General features: G+C 33.2%; 2 protein-coding genes across 2 annotated transcripts; both read left to right on the top strand.

The window, feature by feature from the left end:
• The first annotated feature begins 3,178 nt into the window (after positions 1-3,178).
• Positions 3,179-4,999, top strand: LOC105958549 (cyclin-dependent kinases regulatory subunit 1). Its single transcript, XM_012982550.2, has 4 exons — positions 3,179-3,677; positions 3,765-3,885; positions 3,985-4,045; positions 4,558-4,999. Exons 2-4 carry the CDS (start codon positions 3,833-3,835, stop codon positions 4,690-4,692), a joined length of 249 nt encoding a protein of 82 aa, XP_012838004.1. The 5' UTR covers positions 3,179-3,677; positions 3,765-3,832; the 3' UTR covers positions 4,693-4,999.
• A 3,014-nt stretch (positions 5,000-8,013) lies between these two features.
• On the top strand, positions 8,014-9,518 carry LOC105958507 (uncharacterized). The gene is made up of 3 exons (XM_012982507.2): positions 8,014-8,145; positions 8,959-9,072; positions 9,166-9,518. The coding sequence occupies exons 2-3, from the start codon at positions 8,990-8,992 to the stop codon at positions 9,296-9,298; spliced, it is 216 nt and encodes a 71-aa protein (XP_012837961.1). The 5' UTR covers positions 8,014-8,145; positions 8,959-8,989; the 3' UTR covers positions 9,299-9,518.
• Positions 9,519-17,709: the final 8,191 nt, after the last annotated feature.

Genomic DNA, 17,709 nt, shown 5'->3' with positions numbered 1-17,709 from the left:
TTGTTTAAGTGATCTAATAATTGTTTAAGTGTTATTTGGCATTGTTCCTCATAAACCAACATTAATACTTTTGTTGTTATCAAATCTAATGTTAAAAAGCCGCCGGATTAGCGAGTCACTTTTATCTTGTCGGCGAAAAGTGCATACACCTTGTCACATTTTATAATTTTCTATTTTATCAACATTATTTTATCATTTATTATATTAAAATATTATTCATAAATTAATCTTCTATACTGAAAATCGAATGTTCATATGTATTACGAGACTTGATAAATGCAGGACACTAATGCAATGTTTTAAAGCGTTTTGAAACTTATTTTGATTTCATTTTGAGAAAATATATTTTGGGGCAAGAATTTAAGAATGAAAGTAATGTTTGTTTATATTTTGGAAGGAGATAAAATACACTGTAAGAGTCAAATCATGTTTAAAGGTGTTAGAAAAAGTATTTTAGAAGAAAAAAATTAAAAGAAGAAGTGATGTTTATCTGTTTTTTTAGCGAAGACATATTTTACTGTAGCAGTCTGTTGATTTTAAATGCCTATGGATATCTACTCATCTGTTGAGACAGACTACGTGTTACGACATTAGGTGTGGTAACCGAATTCTTGTGTTGTCACAGTAATAAATCTACTAGAAGCAGAATAAATAACACAAGAATTTAATGTGGTTCGGATACCAATGTACCCTACATCCACGAGAACTTGCAAAACTAGTTCAGATTTAAGTGAACATTAATAGGACTTAATAAAACACTAAAGACTTCCTCTTTATGTGATACGCCGTTCTTGCACACGACTCGAACTTGTTGATAATCAAAGCAATTCCTCCTCCGCACTCTTGGACTTACTCCAATGTTGAACTTCCTTCAAACGGCGGATCGACCTCTCCCGAGATCTTTTAAGCACTTCTCCCGAAACGCCGATCTTCTTTATGGCCTGGTAGAAGAAACCTGTTTTGTTGCCACACCTGTCGTGCAGACAGGGCTGCAGCACGGGCTGCACCCTTCAAAGCCTTTATGCTGGGATTTTTCTTATTAGAGCTCCATCGGACTCATATGAGGTTGAGGGCCTTATATAGGCACGAAATCTCCACCATAAACCTAACTTGAGCCCTAAGAAATCGATTAACTAGGTAATAGAATCCTAGTCGATTTCTAGTTCTATTCTAGATAAGTACAAAAGATATCTAACTAGAATATAATACATGGAAATAAATCTAAGTTCTAATAAAAATATTATAAAAATAGGACTTTAATTGATTCCAAAATAAACAAGGAAAACAAATCTTTGCCAATCTTTAATTTCCACGTATGGCGGATTTCTTCAAATCATTTTACTGTAGGAGTCACATCATGTCTGAATAGAGAAACTTTTGAAATTGTTTTGAGAAAATGATTTAAAAAGTTTAATAAATTCCATTTTGTGTGTGGGGAATCAATGAAAACAAAATAGAAATGGTTCCAAACATTGCCTAAAAGTAAGATATTTTATTTGATAAGTTTATCAAATTTTGAGCATAATTAAGACCTGCCTCCGCTCACAGACAATCGTTTTTATGGATTTGCGAAGCTTTCCTGGATTGAATTTTCCAACATTTTTTGTGTTTTTAATCGACAAAAATCACCCCAAAAACCCTTCATCGCAAGCCATCGATATATATATATATAATTGGTGACCCATTATTATAGATCTTGACTATATATGGGAAGACACATGTTGATGTTAGTGGAAAATGGGGCTCAAATGTGTTCAATTGTTCCTAGGACAAAAGCATAAGTTCATCAACTATATATTATTGCACTCTTACAAAATATCATCTCTATAATTTTCCTTATCTCTTTACATCTCCTTTTTTGTAATAATTTAGCCTATAAAAATAATATATATGTATATATATATCATTGAACAAAAAGTAAAAAGATTGCAGTTGGGCAGTCAATGCTAGCCCAAATAACGTGGACCACTTTTTCTTTAGTAAAACCAATTGCCAATTGGCCCATTACTACTTCAAGCAAAATTGGCCCAAATTCATTATTACCTTATTTCTTGCACCATGACAAGAAATATTATTACCTTATTTCTAGTTGAAGAGCACTGCAACATATTTCTCGTGACCAAATTAATTATTCAAAATAGCAACATTTTTGAAAATGCATAAAATTAATTATTTCAACCGTAAAAGCAAAAACTCTATCATTTATCCAGCTTGTATTATTAGATAAGTAGGGCGACCCTCACGCAATATCGAGCTTCAAACTATGTTATAAATAAATAAAAAAATTGTTTCGATTAAAAATTGTTAAATAAATCAGCTCTCGATATTAATTATTTTCTCTTTGGCCATGTTGTTTTTTCCCCCAATTTTCGGATCAATTCACATGCATAAAAAAAGGGTTTTGGGGGCAGAATTTACAACAATTTCACTTCCATCTTCCCAGCTGTTGGCTCTTTAAAGGATGAAATATAAAGCTTTGTTGAACCATATAAGGCATTACATAACCATAAGCACCTTTCTTTCTATGTTTTTTTTCCTATATCCAAAAGAGAAAAATAATGATAAATGATAGAGCAATATCTGCACCTTCAAGACTTCCTTCCAAGTTTAACTTCTTCGTTTGTTAGAAAGTATGTCTGGCGCTGTATTTGGACAGTAAGGACGAACTAATCGACCGGAAAAAGAAAAAAACAAGAAAGAAGCAGAGAATTCGAAAAATGAATGTATTAATGATATTTAAATCGTTGTGATTGTATTTATCTTGTCCACCTTACACCCGTGTATTTAGTTTTACATAGTTGTACTAAAGATAGTTATTTCCGATCTTTAGCACATTTGATTTGCTTTACATTTTTTGTTAAATATTCTCCTGCCACATATAATTACAATTATCTAGATGAAACACATCTTTTAGGTCTTCTTTTCCAACGACTTTCATTCAGCTCATCTATATGTCATTGATCGTCTTTGACATGTTTGGATGGGTTGGTGCGCCTTTTAACCACATAACCTAGATGCGTTGTTTTAACGAGTTGGCACGAACAAGCTTTCTTCGGGCGAGGTTCTAAAGAGGCCCTGTCATTCACATGTATTGGGTCAATGAACCCAATAAATCTCTTGCGGCTCGTTAATTTTATCTTTATACTATTTAATAAGCCCAATATGAGGGATTTGACCCAACCTTGCCAAACTGACCCATTAATTAAAAAATAAAAATCAAGCTCTAGATTTTGTGAGTATTGCATAATTTGCACTCTTTTTTCATTATTTTTAATCCTTTGATTTTTATTTATTTCGACAAAGTTTTATGAATTTTATTTGTTCTGGTATTGTTATATTAAAACTAAAACAAATTACGAAAAAGTGAGTATGATGAGTTCATACACTTTTGGAATGTATCCGTTACACCTAAAGAAAAAAAGAACAAAAATAATTTAAGAAGAAATTAGTTAATGAAAGGTGAAATTAAATTAGTTTATCAAAAGCGGGAAATATTCGAAATTTGAAATTTGAATTATATTTCCCCATTTAATTTAATATATATATATTTCATAAAAACAACCTTCTAGAAAGCAAAAGCCAGTCAGTCTCTTTCGCCCTAAAATTCATACCCTTTCTCCCATCTCTGCACACCCATTCATTTTTCCTGCTTCCACTCTCTGTTTCTCTCTCTAAAGGTATATTTCTCTCTCTCACACACACACACACACACACACACTGCTTATTATTTTGGTTTTTAATTTTCTATTTTTTTGTGGTTGCAGACTGATTTAGGAATCCAATTAGCAGTGTTTTTTGCTGTGTTATTTTTTTTTTAAATCTGAAGTGAAGGATGGGTCAGATCCAGTACTCGGAGAAATACTTTGATGATATCTATGAATATAGGTGATTTTAATTTTATTCCGATTTTTCGTATGTTTATTTCAAAATATGAAGATCAATTTTGTTGATGAAACTCGTTTGTTTTGATTTTTTTTTTTACAGACACGTTGTTCTTCCAACAGAGGTGGCCAAATTGCTTCCGAAGAATCGCCTTCTCTCAGAAGTAAGTTAATACTTTTCAATCTTCCATAATTAACGCTTTGATTTTCTTAATCTGATTATTCAATGGTGTAGTTTTGTTTGCCTAATTGGAATGAATTAGGGTTTTTACTGTTTTCGTTTGGATTGAATTATGTGAAAGAAAAATAGCGGTGTGTTTTTGTTTGCTCAATTGGAATTGGAGTAGGGTTTGCTGTTTTGCTGAATTTGGTGAATGAATGGGAAATTACGGCCTCTCGGTATCGGAAAGTGATTTTAGACTATGGTTCGTTAATTTTCTGTGTATTAGATCGCATACATAGCAATTTTACTTATTCAATTTGCAAAATCAGAAAAAGGCGTTTTATCGAATTGTAGTGATCATTTTACTGTGTAGTTTGATTTCGTTGAGAATTCTTGATAATTGTTCTTAAAGCTTGCTGTATTCTGATTTTAGAACTTGATTTATCGTATCTCTATGGATTTATTGCTAATATTTTTTAAATATAATTGTGATTTGTGTTTTTTTTTCCGTAGAATGAATGGCGTGCTATTGGAGTTCAACAGAGCAGAGGGTGGGTGCACTATGCAATTCACCGTCCAGAGCCACACATCATGCTCTTTAGGAGGTCGCTGAATTATCAGCAGCAGCAAGATAACCAAGCTCAGTAAAGCATTATTCTTTGGGAAAAGGTTTTACTCTCGTTTTATTGGGAAATGTACTTACTATTATTATTATGCTATATTATACCTTGCTGTTTAGGAAACTCGGGTTTTTATCAACGTGATGTTGAAAGCTTTGGATTAATGTTACGGTGTGGAATTTCAATGTTGGAGTTTCGTTTTCTGACAGATTGAATGTGGTTTTAGCTTCGGGAATGTATTTTTACTTACGTTCCGGATGTTTAATTAAATGTTCTTCTTGATAGACATGCTATTTGTTTTATCATGTTTAATTATATATTGAAAATCTTGAAGATATTATTTGCAGATAAATTGTATAGGGTTTGTATTGCAGCAAATGTTTGTGGTCCATTTTCTGATTCTTGCATATCTAAGTGCCTGACTGAAAACGGATATGGTGAAATGGGATAATCCAACAGGTGATTGCGATGTCTTAGGTTCGTTAGCAATAGTTGTGACGTCTCGTTTTGTGTTCAGTTGATTTGTTGTCTCGTAAGAAAAAAAGTTAAGTCGTCTTGTTAGTCTATGATTGATTTCTCGTAAAATGGAAATGGACATATACACGTAGGGGTGGAAATTGGTATGAAAATTTCAGAAATTTGGAACATCATTTTTCACTCGAAAAGTTTTGATTCCGATTTGTTTGATATTTTTCTTAATGGAATTAGAGATACATTAGATTCCAATTTTCAATCAGATTTTAATTTCAGGAAATTTTGATTATTTACCGAAAATTACAATTATAATGTAAATAATTATTGTTATGCTCGGAATCATTTAAATTCGACTCAATATCAACTTAAAATACTACAAATAATCCATTCACTTAAAAATCATTTTATAGCTAAGTTTAGAAGCCTTTGGTGCTCGAAAATATTAGATTTCTACAGAAAAATTGCCTATACATTAGAAGTTTTATCGTATTAATGTCATTGAATCTGCTATATAAATATCTTACCCTCGTCGAAAGATCAATTTATAAAAAATAAATAAATAAAATTAAATGTGTCCAAAAACCAATATATAAAACACATAAATTCTTATAATAGTCAAAAATCAAAGTTTAATATGCACATGAACTTTCGACTTGTTGAAATATCCACTTATAAATGACGATAAAAGCTTACACGCGTCGAAAGATCAAGTTATACTGTACGGATAAGTAAAAATTTTAAACGCATCCAAAACCAACTTATAATGGACATATCGAATCTAGACAAAATTTACAGTCGACATTCATCAATTGGTCAACTTTATAATAGGCGGCTAAAATTTTACACGCGTCGAAGAGATCAAGTTATATTGTATGGATAACTAAAAAACTTAAATGCATCGAAAAAACAACTTATAACGGATAAAATTTAGATAAAATTTACAGTACACTATATAAGCAAATAATTTTTTTACGCGCGTCGAAATATCAAATTGTATTGCACGGATAAATAAAAATCTAACACGGATCGAAAACGAAACTTATAATATTCGAATAAAATCTTACAATAAATCGAAAAAGACCACCGGTCCAATGATCAATATTCTAATACAACAACATAGAAATTCATAAATAAATTAAAATAGTACTTATTTATTTAATAATTAAATTATTTGTTGCTATTAAATCCCTCAGATTTGAACATTTTACAGTACAAGTCAAGTTTTTGTGCATGTAAGGCAGCTTCTTCAATGGCAATCTCCTTCCACCTGTTATCCAAACCCTTAACAATGTCCTTCCCCAAAGCCTTCAATCCTTCCTTGTACAAATTCATTGTTCCCCTAAATACCCCTGAAACCGCATTCATCAGATATGGGTAGTCGTTCCAGTTTATTTCCTCTTCTCCGCCGCCGCCGCCGCCGGCCGCGTTGCCCCAGATCTTGTTGCCGATCTCGTAGATTCTCCGATGGTGCGGGGTTTTGATGAAGGATTCGGATCGGGCGAATTTGTAGTAGTTCTGCCTCAGCCGTCTGGTCTTGTTGGCGATCTGAGACTCGGTGAATTGGCGGCGGAAGGGGTAGGCCCGCGGCGGCGCGGCGGCGGCGGCGGTTGGTGCGAGTGATTCCAGTAGGTCGATTTCGTCCTTTTCGGTGAAGAAGCTGAAGGCGGAGGGTGTTTGTTTTGGTCGGGAGGCTGATTTGGAAGGGGTGGTGCTGCTGCGGCGGCTCATGGCGGCGGTGGTGTGGTGTGTTGTGTTGGGTTGACTCGGGAGCGGTGTGTTGTGTTGACTCGGGATTGGTGTTTTTCAGTGGGAGTGGGGTTTGGGTTATTTATATAGTGGGGGAAACGCACTGGTTAGGTAATCGTTGCCCTTGTCAGGCTGTGCTGGAATTTTGACTTTTTTATTTTTATTTTTTATTATTTTTTAATTTATTTCTTTTAGGGATAATCTTAAAAATTAATACATATGTACGAAATATTGTAATTCTTGCACGAAAGAATGATTATTTAATTAAATATTTTTGTAGACCAATATACAAGTACCTAATGCAACTTTTATTTAGTTATAGAAGTGTTTTAGACAAATGTTGCTCAATAACTATTTACACATTATTTAGAGACAATCAAAAGCAAAAATTGTACCGCAAATTACGGACCCTGTGGTAATAGTCAAATTACGAAAAAAAATTCATAACCTAAGATTATAACTATTTATTTTCTAATTACTTTTGCTCTTATACTTTATACATATTACAGAAATTAGCATTGGGCTTTAGGTAACTAAATTCAGACAACTTTCAAAATTACCAACATATCTTTGACGTATTATGAATCCTCATTGAGATTTACTTTCATTTATCGATATCTCATCGATCCGAATTCAAGATACTATCCAACATAAAGGTCCACTAAGGCATGATCCAATTCGCCGGACTTAATAAGAAAGTCTACCTCTACCCTACAATGCGAGATGCATTCATGCACGTGCTGAGCTCCGAGGTCGGCACTCTGACGTGCATTTAGTGTTCTAGCACGGGCATTTAATGCATGTATGCTCGACGCAGTAAAAAAGCAGGAATAACTATAACTTAACTCCGTACTACGAAGATTTACTTAACGGCGTGATGCACTGGCATTACATGTAGTAATTAGTGAAACTAATGATGATGGCTAGCTCGATTATCATGGGACGAGCGGCGAGTTAACAAGGACCAATTGATTTTGGAGAAGCATTTGGAATCCGCTCGAGGTAAGTTTAAATAGGAGTCCTAAAAAAAAGAAAAAAATAATTTCCTATCTTAATTGGGCTGACAAACATGTACAACCGAAGTTTATAAATCGGCCCAAAGATATGTTAAACAAATCTCTATTTAATTTGAAAGGCCCAATTTAATAATTTAAATTGTCTTTCTAATTTCAGGTTCTTCACAGAACCCCGTTAACAGCTATTCACAGCTTCACGTCGCCGGCGGTGAAGTAAACGGCGGTGACGACGAACCCTTCAAGCTGTAATTTCACCGTTTAATCCTTTCATTTATTTATTTCCGGCATTTATTTATCTCTGCTTTTTATTCATTGTTTACTGTTGCTTTTTATTACTTCAAATTCAAATAATTTCTCTCTAATTGCAATTGATTCATGTATTAATCGTTAGTCCTTTGTGATCTATTACTTACGCATAAATCTTCTTCCTTAATTTCATTGCTCATGTGATTGCGGTTGATGGTAATTGTTATTTGGGGATTTAGGGCACAATTCTACGACTTGTTTACTATCAAATTGGGTGATTTTTTTTTTTAATTATTATTATTATTAATTTTTTTGGGTTTTTTTAAAGAACAAAAGATTAGATTGTGGTAAAACCGAGAATCCGGAACAAGGTTATGTGCTTGTGAAAGACTGTGTCTTTAACACTGTTTTTGCTGTTTCAATATATTCATGTCAAATTTAATTGCTTCAATTGATTTAGGATTGAAACCTTCAATGCTATTGTCTAGATGAGTTATATTGAATCCAGAGAATTTCAGTGTGATTTTTCGGTTTTCGAGTTTATTCCCAACAATTTTCTTGTAATTTTGATCTGCTCCTTCTCTACAGTTATTTTTAATAACGCTGTATAATTTGTATAGCTCTTCGAAGTATTTACGATCATTGAATAGTGGCATAAAAAAATCGCTATTCGTAGGCGTGAAAAAGTCAAAGTGCATCTATTGTTTGTTATCTGTGGTTACTGCTTCACAAAGCTATATTTTAATTTCAAACATGTCGATATTGTTAATTAATAATTAATTGCGTGATTATTATTTTTCCCTCCGTTTCAGATTATTTGTTGATCCATTTAATCCCATAGTAATGTCCCGCAAGAGGAATATCGTTGTTGCTGCAGGCTTACTAGCGTTTGCATCTGCTGGATTAGCATTCCCGTTTTACATGGCGTAGGTGAACTCGTTAGAAAATGTTAATTTTTAATTATCTTGTTTAATTGCTTTAAATGATGATGTCAGCTGTTAATCCTCGGTTTTATGCAGGACCAAGTCATCGAAGACTCCAGTGATTGATTCATCAAAACCGCTGCCACCTCAAGCTACTTTTCGAGGGCCTTATGTTAACACCGGTTCGCGTGATGTGGGACCGGACGCTCGAATTTATCCCAAGAAATAAGTTTTTTTTCATTTTGGTGCAAACTACTTTTGTGTGTATGTATTTACATAGTTTATAAAATTAGCTTCGATTTTTAAGAGAAATCTCGGGTTTTTTGCTGATTATTTTTTCAAGGAGGAACTGGTGTTGTGATAAGAGAAATATTTGGGATAATTACAGTGTTGGATAATTACAGTGTTGGTCCTTATATTATACACCCTTTTCGATTTTGGTCCTTCAACTTTTTCATATTTGCTAATGGTTCGATTGAATGATGGGCTTCGATTTTGGGCTTTAATTTGAACTTTTCTTTAATGGGCCGAAGTCAATAACACAAGCAGTTAGTTGATTCAAATTTGGATTTGAGTTTTAAAATATTGATTTAATACAACATTGGTGAAAAAAATGACTTACTTCCAAATCTTTTTGTCTAATTTTAATTCCGAATCAGTGAAAAGGATGTTAATTTACAAATATGTATTATGTTATCTTTGTATTGAAAGAATCAATGGTACTGAATTCGTAGTAAATGATTAAAACCAACAAGTGGAATAAACTATCCACTACATTCAAATAATCATCGAAGATATTCGATTAATGGTTCATTACAAAGAGATTCGGGACTCGAAGATTTATACAAGCAATAATATGTCATTAACTAGAATAGCAAATATGTTGAGATTCTTGAAAGCTCAAATTTGTAAGAACAATTACTATTTTCGGATTTTTCAATTTTTGTAAAAGGAAAAATATTTGATTAAATTCATTAATATCAATTCATTTCCACTATTTATAGGGGCTTCGTTTGTTCTCATTCTTGCATCACAATTCAATACTACTTCAAAAAAAAAAAAAAAACAATGTCTAGATTTTACTCTCTTATGTTGGTTTTGGGCCTCCTGACTCTTGTTACACCTTCTCTCGCTCGTAGTTTAGACAAAGATTCGTCTTCTGATATCACTTTGACTGAAAATGATGAAATTTTCGAAGACGAAGAAATGTGGAATTTAGTCTCTTCTGAAAATGATCAAGCTCCACCACCTCACGGCCACCATGGCCACCACCACCACCACCACGCACATGCTCCTCACCATCACCACCACCACCACGCACATGCTCCTCACCACCACCACCACCACCACCACCACCACCACGAAGCACATGCTCCCCACCACCACCACCACCATGGCCACCACGCGCATGCTCCTAAATAAAGAGGCCGGCCGCCATGCTCCATCACCTATACATGGTTGAGTTATGCATTAGAAGATATGTATGGAAGCATATTGGTTGCTTGAACAATAACCAAATATTTATTTTGATTATTCTTAATGCTAGATTCTCATGTAATATTGCTGAATTCTACTAATTGAAAGTGGTTTAATTTTTATTATGTTCTAAAAATTGTTGCTAGTATCATCTTAATTTTGTTATTTACTACGTCATATTTGCACTCCTATCCAAATTAAAATCAGTTCAAAAAAAAGTTTCACCCCTTTTCTCTTACCCAAACTACCCCTCACAACATAATTTCAAAATCCCATATACTTGTTATGAAAATTTGAAAATCCCATGTACTTGTTATGAAAACTATAAGAGAGTCTATGTATTATAAGATAATTTCAAAATTTATACCAAGTTATATTTTATTTGAAAGATGAACTAGTAAATTAAATGAGCTTAACTAAACATATTTCGTTTTATAAAAAAAAAAATCTTAAATAACTAATTAAGCTCATCTGAGCACCAGCTTCCTCAACCATTACATTGCTAATTTAAATCATCTATATATCAGTATTAAATATTAATATTAACAAATTTAAATAATCATGCCAAATTTATCCTGCAGGCCAACATTTTGGAAAAATAATTGTAGACAAACAGAGGTTTAAAAATTACGGGGTATGGGGGCAGCAGCCCCTTCGATTTAAGAAAAAAGTTCACATAAATCTGCAAAAATAAGTAAATACTTACAAATTTTAATTAAATTGTATAAATTTCAGTAATATTATTTTATATTGTAGTAATGAATAGGATTTTAATAAATAAATTAAATTAAAAAATGATTATCGAAAATTAACCAAAAAATATCAAATAAAAAACCTTAGAATACCAAAAAGAAAATTCAAATAATAAATAAATAAATAAATTGAGAGTCATTGAGGGATTTCATACTAAATTTGGCTGTTCCATTTTTGTTAGAAATGGATTCAGGAATTAATTACTGATGCAAGAAAATAGTATGTAATTAACATTAATCATAAATTTTAATTTATTCAAATCCTCCAAAAGACAAATTTGTAAGAAAATTTAAATATTCCAGATTGTCGCATGCTGTCAAAGAAATATTTGATCAAGTGCATTGTCCTGAATTTTAATTCCAAAATCCATCATTCACTATAAATATAGGGCTTTGGTTGTTCATTTTTCATTGCATCACAAATTAAAATAACAAAAAAAGAAAAAAGAAAAAAGAAAAAAGAAAAAAGAAATTTGAAAATCGAAAATGTCGAAGTTGTTCTACTCTTTTATGTTGGTCGTAGGCCTTTTGGTTCTTCTCACACCTACTCTCGCTCGAAGTGTGGACGAAGATTTGTTCGACCTAAGTCTCAGTGAAAACCACCACCACGCACACGCTCCCCACAACCACCACCACCACCACCACCACGGCGCACATGCTCCGCACCACCACCACCACCACGGCGCTCATGCTCCCAAACAAGGCCACCACCACCACCACCATCATGCTCCATCTCCTAAACATGGTTAACTAGTTTACCATGCATCAAAATATTATTTGTTACATTTGATGGAATAATTAAATAATTTTTATTTTTACTATTTCTTCTGATGTAACGATTTGATGTTTTTTAATTAAATCGAAGTTCATTTTATTACTCGAGTTGTCGTTCATGTGGTACGATTATCAAATTTTATCGTTGTTCGCTAATTTCAAAAGAGTACTTGATCTTGAAACAATGTTTTACTTAAAATTAATTTAATTAAACGTGGCATATAAACTTGAGTAAAAATAGAGTATCAAAAAAAAAAAAATCCATAAAAAATTACATTTGAAGGGCAAAGTTATATTTAGAATTTGAGTAAAAGATTAGTCTTCGACGATCAAGTCAGTAACACAGATTCTTTTCAGAGTATAAAACTCTTCTAATTGTCATATAATAGAGGCTTAATTCCACTTTACACCTTTGAAATATACTTTTTTGCACTTTGCACCTTCGAAACAAATTGATATCACTTTGCACACTCGAAACACATTATTATATCATGCATAATGCACTCCCATGAAATATTTTTAGTGGTATTTAAAAATTATATTTTTTATCAAAAAAATATTTTATGAAAAAAATCCTCCAGCTGTATCCTTATCTGAAAGTCATATCTTCTTCCAAATATTTCTACCTTATATTTACACCAATTACAATAAAAGATCTATCAATCGAATAATTTAGTGATAAAAGTTTATTTGATTTTATTTCGTATGAAAATATCAAAAAATTCAATTATCCGGGGTGATTTTTATTTTTCGCCCTTTGTGCGCTCAAAATTAGGTTGGAGGTTGAAGAAAAAATAATTTAATTTGCTATTTTGCACACTGGAAAAATAAAAATAAAATAAACCTATAAAAAAAATGAACTATAATTTATTATTCAACTTAGGGTGCATTGTGAATGATTTATTGTGTTTTGAGGGTGAAAAGTGCTATTATTATTTTTCAAGGGTGCAAAGTGCCAAAATGCTCTATTTTAAGGGTGCAAAGTGGAATTAAGCAAACCTTCAAATACTTGTCGTTATCTATCGTGGGCCTTTTCACTTGATCATTTGGGCTTTTGTCTCGACTTGAAAGGGTAGTAATTGAAATAAGCCTTATGGCCCAAATTAAATATATACATACACTATTTTAAATAATTCATGTAGTAATTGAAATTAGGCTTTAATAGTCAAATTAATTATATATGTATATTATTAATTAATAATTCATGTAATAATTGAAATTATGCTTTAATGGCCAAATTAGTTATACTATATAGCTTAAAGAAGGCAAATAATGATAATAATAATAATAATTATTATTATTATTATTTATTAAATTAAAAAAAAAAAAGTAAAAGGTTGATATTATGATGACTCATAAAAGAGAGTCCTAGGGGGATTTCATATTTATTACTAATGGATTTGGGACTCAAATACTTATGCAAGAAAGATTTATGTCATCATTAATTTTAATAACCTCAAATTATTGGAAAGGCCAAGTTTGTATGAACATTTAATAATTCAAGATTGTCACATATTAATCAAGGCAAATATTGAGCAAATGCATTATCCTCAATTTTAATTTCCACAAATCCTTCTTCCCTATATATACATGATGCCTAAGTTATAATTCTCACATTGCATCACAAAAAAGAAAAAGAAAACGAAATTAAAAGAAAAAAAAACTTTGGAAAAATGTCGAAGTTGTTCAACTCTCTTATGTTAGTCCTTGGTCTTCTGGTCCTTCTCACACCTTCTCTCGCTCGAAGTGCTGACGGGGGCGAGCTGTCGAAACACCACCGCCACGCCGGCCATGCTTCGCCGCCTCATAACCACCACGCACATGCTCCCCACCACCACCACGAAGGCGGCAACCACCATGGCACTCATGCTCCCCACCACCACCACGCTCATGCTCCTACACCAAGCCACCACCATACTCATATCGCTGATATTCATGCCCATGCACATGCTCCCCACCACCACCACGAAGGCGGCAACCACCACGCTCATGCTCCCCACCACCACCACGAAGGCGGCAACCACCACGCTCATGCTCCCCACCACCACCACGAAGGCGGCAACCACCACGCTCGTGCTCATGCTCCTAAACAAGGGCACCACCATGCTCATGCTCCATCACCCAAACATGGTTGATCATGTTGAACTTAATTCTATACTAATTTAAGTGATGGTCCAAGTTATTTTCTTGAACTTTAGTGTATTTTATTTGTTTCTCCACATATCACCAATGCATGCACCAAAAGATTATATTCATGAAATAGTTAAATAATATATTGTAGTAATGAATAGGATTTAAAAAAAAATCACATAAAAAAAATGATTGTCGAAAATCGACCAAAAAATATCAAATAAAAAACCTTAGAATACCAAAAAGAAAATTCAAATAATAAATAAATTGAGAGTCATTCAGGGATTTCATACTAAATTGAGCTGTTCCATTTTTGTTAGTAATGGATTCAGGAATTAATTTCTGATGCAAGAAAATAGTCTGCAATTAATTACATTAATCATATATTTAATTTATTCAAATCCTCCAAAAGACAAATTTGTAAGAATATTTATTTATTCCAGATTGTCACATATATGCTGTCAAGGAAATTTAATTCCACTAATCCATCAATTCACTATAAATATAAGGTTTTGGTTGTTCATTTTTCATTGCATCACAAATCAAAATAACAAAAGACAAAAAAAAAAAGAAAAAAAGAAAATCGAAAATGTCGAAGTTGTTCTACTCTCTTATGTTAGTTGTAGGCCTTTTGGTTCTTCTCACACCTGCTCTCGCTCGAAGTGTCGACGAGGATTTGTTCGACTTGAGTCTGCGTGAAAATCACCACCACGCACACGCTCCCCACAACCACCACCACCACCACCACGGTGCACATGCTCCGCACCACCACCACCACCACCACGGCGCTCATGCTCCCAAACAAGGCCACCACCACCACCATCATGCTCCATCTCCTAAACATGGTTAATTAATTTACCATGCATCAAAAATATTATTTGTTACATTTGATGGAATAATTAAATAATTTTTATTTTTTTATATTTCTTCTGATGTAACGATTTGGTGTTCTTTAATTAATTAATCGATGTTCATTTTATTACTCGAGTTGTCGTTCATGTGGTACGATTATCAAATTTTATTGTTGTTCGCTAATTTCGAAAGAGTACTTGATCTTTAAACAATGTTTTACTTCAAATTAATTTAATTAAACGTGACTTATATATTTGAATTAAAAAAATTCAAAAAAAAAAAAAAACCCATACAAAATTACATTTGAAGGGCAAAATTACATGTTGAATTTGGGTAAAAGATTAGTCTCCGACAATCTAGTCAGTAACAAACATTCTTTTTTAGAGTAGAAAGCTCTTCAAATTGTCAAATAATAGAGGTTTAATCCAATTTTACACTCTTGAAATATATCTTTTTAGCACTTTGCACCCTCGAAACACATTATATCACTTTGCACCCATGAAACACAGTATATCATACATAATATACCTCACATGAATTTTTAAAGCTAATAAAGGTAATCTAATATTTTTAGTGGTATTTAAAAATTATCTTTTTTATCAAAAAAATATTTTACGGAAAAAAAAATCATTCAACTATTTCCTTATCAAGTTATCTGAAAGTCATATTTTCTGTCAAATATTTCTACCTTATATTTCCACCAATTACAATAAAAGATCTATCAATCGAACAATTTAGTGATAAAAGTTTATTTGATTTTATTTTTCGCCATTTGTGCACTCAAAATTAAGTTGGAGGTTGAAGAAAATAACAATTTAATTTGCTATTTGTACACCGGAAAAAAACGAATAAAAAAATGAATTATCATTTATTATTCAACTCATGGTGCATTGTGAATGATTTATTGTGTTTTGAGGATGCAAAGTGCTATTATTGTTTTTTAAAGGTGCAAAGTGCCAAAATGCTCTATTTCAAGGGTGCAAAGTGGAATTAAGCAAACCTTCAAATACTTATTGTTTTCTCTCGTGGGCCTTTAAACTTGGTCATTTGGGCTTCTATATACATACACCATTATTTTAAATAATACATGTTGTAATTGAAATTAGGTTTTAATAGTCAAATTAATTATATACGTATATTATTAATTTAATAATTCATGTAACAATTGAAATTATGCTTTAATGGCCAAATTAGTTATTCTATATAACTTAAAGAAGGCAAACAATGATAATAATAAATATATTAAATAAAAAAAGTAAAAGGTTAATATTATTAGGATGATTTCATATTTATTACTAATGGATTTGGGACTCAAATACTTATGCAAAAATGATTTATGTCATCATTAATTTTAATAACCTCAAATTATTGGAAAGGCCAAATTTATATGAACATTTAATAATTTAAAACTAGTCATATATTAATCAAGGCAAATATTGAGCAAATGCAATATTCTCAATTTTAATTTCCACAAATCCATCATCCCTATATATATTTAACCAAGTTATAATTCTCATATTGCATCACAAAAAAGAAAAAGAAATTAAAAGAAAAAAAACTTTGGAAAAATGTCGAAATTGTTCAACTCTCTCATGTTGGTCCTAGGTCTTCTGGTTTTTCTCACACCTTCTCTCGCTCGAAGCGTAGATGAGGAAGAGCTGTTGAAACACCACCACCACGCCGGCCATGCTTCGCCACCTCATAACCACCATGCACATGCTCCCCACCACCACCACGCACATGCTCCACCGTCTCATAACCACCACGCACCAGCTCCCCACAGCCACCACGCCGGCCATGCTTCGCCGGCTCATAACCACCATGCACATGCTCCCCCCCACCACCACCATGCACATGCTCCCCCCCACCACCACCAAGGCGGCAACCACCATGCACATGCTCCCCCCCACCACCACCAAGGCGGCAACCACCACGTTCATGCTCCCCCCCACCACCACCAAGACGGCAACCACCACGTGCATGCTCCCCCACACCACCACGCTCATGCTCATGCTCCTAAACCAAGCCACCACCATGGTCATATCGCTGATAGTTATGCCGATGCACATGCTCCCAACCACCACCACGAAGGCGGCAACCACCATGCTCATGCTCCCCACCACCATCATGAAGGCGGCAACCACCATGCTCATGCTCCCCACCACCACCACGCTCATGCTCCCAACCACCACCACAAAGGCGGCAACAACCACGCTCATGCTCCTAAACAAGGCCACCACCATGCTCATGCTCCATCACCCAAACATGATTGATCACCATACATCAAAAGATTATTCATTGAATAATTAAATAATAAATTATAATCTATTTCTTCTGATGTAACGATGGTGTTCTTTAACTAAATAAAAATTTCACATTTGATTAGTTGTTCTTCAATCTTCATGCATGTGGTATGAATATGATTATCAAATTTAATGTATTGCCATTCTCTATAGTTCGTAAGATATTTTTCACTCCCAAATAAATCCGATTTTTTTTTCCTAACAACATGGGTTTTATTCGATTCGATCCATTTAATTTCCCACCATATTGACAAAACTTTAAACTCGAGTAATTAATTCTGAACTACTTGCTCCACTAATTATATTACCATTAGGCCTATTCTTCGAAATCGAAACCGAAACCGAAATCGAAA

This window comes from Erythranthe guttata, chromosome 4 (assembly GCF_056151865.1).
Source record: "Erythranthe guttata isolate IM_541 chromosome 4, IM_541, whole genome shotgun sequence".
Lineage (NCBI taxonomy): Eukaryota > Viridiplantae > Streptophyta > Magnoliopsida > Lamiales > Phrymaceae > Erythranthe > Erythranthe guttata.
This window is presented reverse-complemented; position numbering and strand designations above follow the sequence as displayed.